The 2,528-nt window shown below is 33.9% G+C and overlaps 1 protein-coding gene across 1 annotated transcript in view; it reads right to left on the reverse strand.

Moving 5' to 3' along the window:
• Positions 1–2,528, reverse strand: part of LOC111708127 (uncharacterized) — a gene marked incomplete in the record, with an annotated part of 19,822 nt that overhangs the window by 9,138 nt on the left and 8,156 nt on the right. The window contains 3 exon segments of the mRNA XM_023481400.1: positions 403–530; positions 1,930–2,035; positions 2,388–2,462. Of these exon segments, the coding sequence (XP_023337168.1) occupies positions 403–530; positions 1,930–2,035; positions 2,388–2,462 (309 nt within the window).

Here is a 2,528-nt window from a genome sequence, read left to right on the forward strand (position 1 = left end):
CTAATCCAGGGGGGGAAGGGGGGGGTTTGTATCTTAGGCTACCAAAGACAAAACACATACAATTGAAAAAATGTCTAATCTGTCAAATTGTATCTTAGGCTACCAAAGACAAAACACATACAATTGAAAAGTTCCTTGTTGATTTGTCTTAACTAAACTATTTGTCCCTAGTCCGATTATATAGTATAAAAGGGATGTAATTAATTAAACTGGTGGTATTGAGGAATCAGTATTCCCCTTTCAGATGAAAAAAAAATAACGAGACATGGTTGAGCCACGTAGACGTGGCTTTATCATTTCTTTTTAGCTAGAACTGACGCACATTAGAACTAGTTGAACTGATTTGCCTGGTTCAGCTACTTAATTCATTAAATCCAGTCCTAGGTATAACTAAAAACTTACTGAATGAATTGTGCCGCAAAGTTGTTTCTGAGGAATCATGGCGGTCTTCTCTGTGGAGGAGATGATCAAGGAGTTCTTATCCTCGCATATTCCTCTCTCCATAGGCTTCATCTCAAACTCGAGGAAATCTGCAGAGGAAAATAGAGGGTATAGCTTTCAGCACTGTAGCACCCAAGGAAGGTTTATGGATCGAATTTTCAAAAATTTGCTTCCAACTAAATTAGATTTTTGAAATTTTTTTAAATCCACAAATTAGTTTGTAGTTTTTGTTTTTGTATACAAAGAATACAAATAGAACATGTTCACAATTGAACCAGAAAATAGCCTAGCATAAGAAACTTGGCTTTTCTTTATATACACTGTAAAAACAAAAACATAAAAAAATTCCGCGGATTTTATAACAATAAATTTCGTTGATTTTCAAAATTTAATGAATTTTGAAATTTTGATCATCCATGAACCTTTCCTACAGGGAACATGTGAGGTCCCACAACAAATTTGGCCCGATCGGTATACAAAAAAAAACCCAATTATTTTGCGGATTTTATTAAAAAAATTTTATGAATGTTCAAAATTTAATGCACAAAATTTAATGACAATCGAATTTGCTGGAGGATAAATTTTTTAATTTTGATCATTTATAAACCATCCCAGGGGTCACGTGAGGTCCCACAAAAAATTTGTGCCCGATCGGTTCAGCCGTTTTGACTTATTGAAACAATCAAACCAAAAAACAGACAAGCAAATTATAAATATCAACACTTTCCCCCCAGCCCCTGCCTTTAATTCACATCATTCTATAATCCGTGCTGTTTAGAAACAAAACGCTGGAGTTTCGAAAGATTCTCAATAAAAAAATCAAGAAGTAGCATCTCAAAGGAAATAATTATTTACATCTACTTTACAAGGTAGGGTTTCCAATTCGCAATTGCGCAATAATCCTAAAACTTGATTTGCAGCTGGCTATCTTATCTGTAAAAATTTAAAATTCACCTTGTTGCATGCCACAACCAGAAACCGTAGTTGTAGCCGACAAAAACTATTTTTCATTGTTGTTATGGATATCAGAAAAAAACTAAAACTTTTACGGATCATTGCGCTAAACCTTACCGCATTTATAGCTAAAGTTGTGTATTTTCTTAAAGGTAATTTTTAACAAAAGATGTTCAAACTTTCCTGAAATTGAATGAAACGCTATTACGCAAAAGCTCTACAACGGGAATTTTACGTTTTCCGCAAAAGTTTTTAAAAATTTTATCGACTTTTGCGATTAAAATGCACCAAGTTTTTCATAAAAACTTCAGAGCGGTTGGTTTTTGTTTACCAACATCCTATGAAAAGGGAATCATTGGTGAGCCAAAAGCCACAAATCATTAAAAAAAATATTTTTTCATTCTTTTTACCGCGTCTAATAATCTTTCTGATAATGTAAAACTTTTCAAATCAGATTCGGAGCTCATAAACTGTGACACCTTCTGCAAAGACCCCTCCCGCACCAGATTTTTCAGGGTTAAAACCAAAACAAACCTAATCTAAGCTGGCAAACTCCAGGAAGCAGGTCAACCTTGAAGATACAGTCTTCTTTTTGAAGAGTAGTGGACTTTGGGTAGTCAGGGTTGGTTAGATAGGATACCTAACAACAGCAGATAATTACTTATAACAGCAAACTTTGGATAGTCAGGGTTAGGGAAATTAATTACAATGAACATTGTTCCTTGGGAGCCATTAGGCAATATATTATTATTCTCATTGACAATTTGACTTTGACAGTACACTGCAAAATAACAATGTTAATTGTTAAAACATGCTATGATAATTTGGTTTTCATGATTTTACTTTTTTATTTCAGAGACTCCTGAAAGAGGGAAGGTGAAATTGTAATGCCATCTGGTATATTTTCATTAAACAATAAATTCATGCATTTTTTAGGAGTTGGTTTGAAATGGATCCGGCACTGGAAGCAATGTCAACAACCTTTAATTTACCTCCTTATTAGTTTCATAACCACAATATGAAGGAAATATACAGCAGGATCTAATATGGTGGGCAGCATCTAATCCCTTAATTTACCTCCTTATTAGTCTCATAACCACAATATGAAGGAAATATACAGCAGGATCTAATAT

The sequence above is a fragment of the Eurytemora carolleeae genome, unplaced genomic scaffold (genome assembly GCF_000591075.1).
Source record: "Eurytemora carolleeae unplaced genomic scaffold, Eaff_2.0 scaffold816, whole genome shotgun sequence".
NCBI lineage: Eukaryota > Metazoa > Arthropoda > Copepoda > Calanoida > Temoridae > Eurytemora > Eurytemora carolleeae.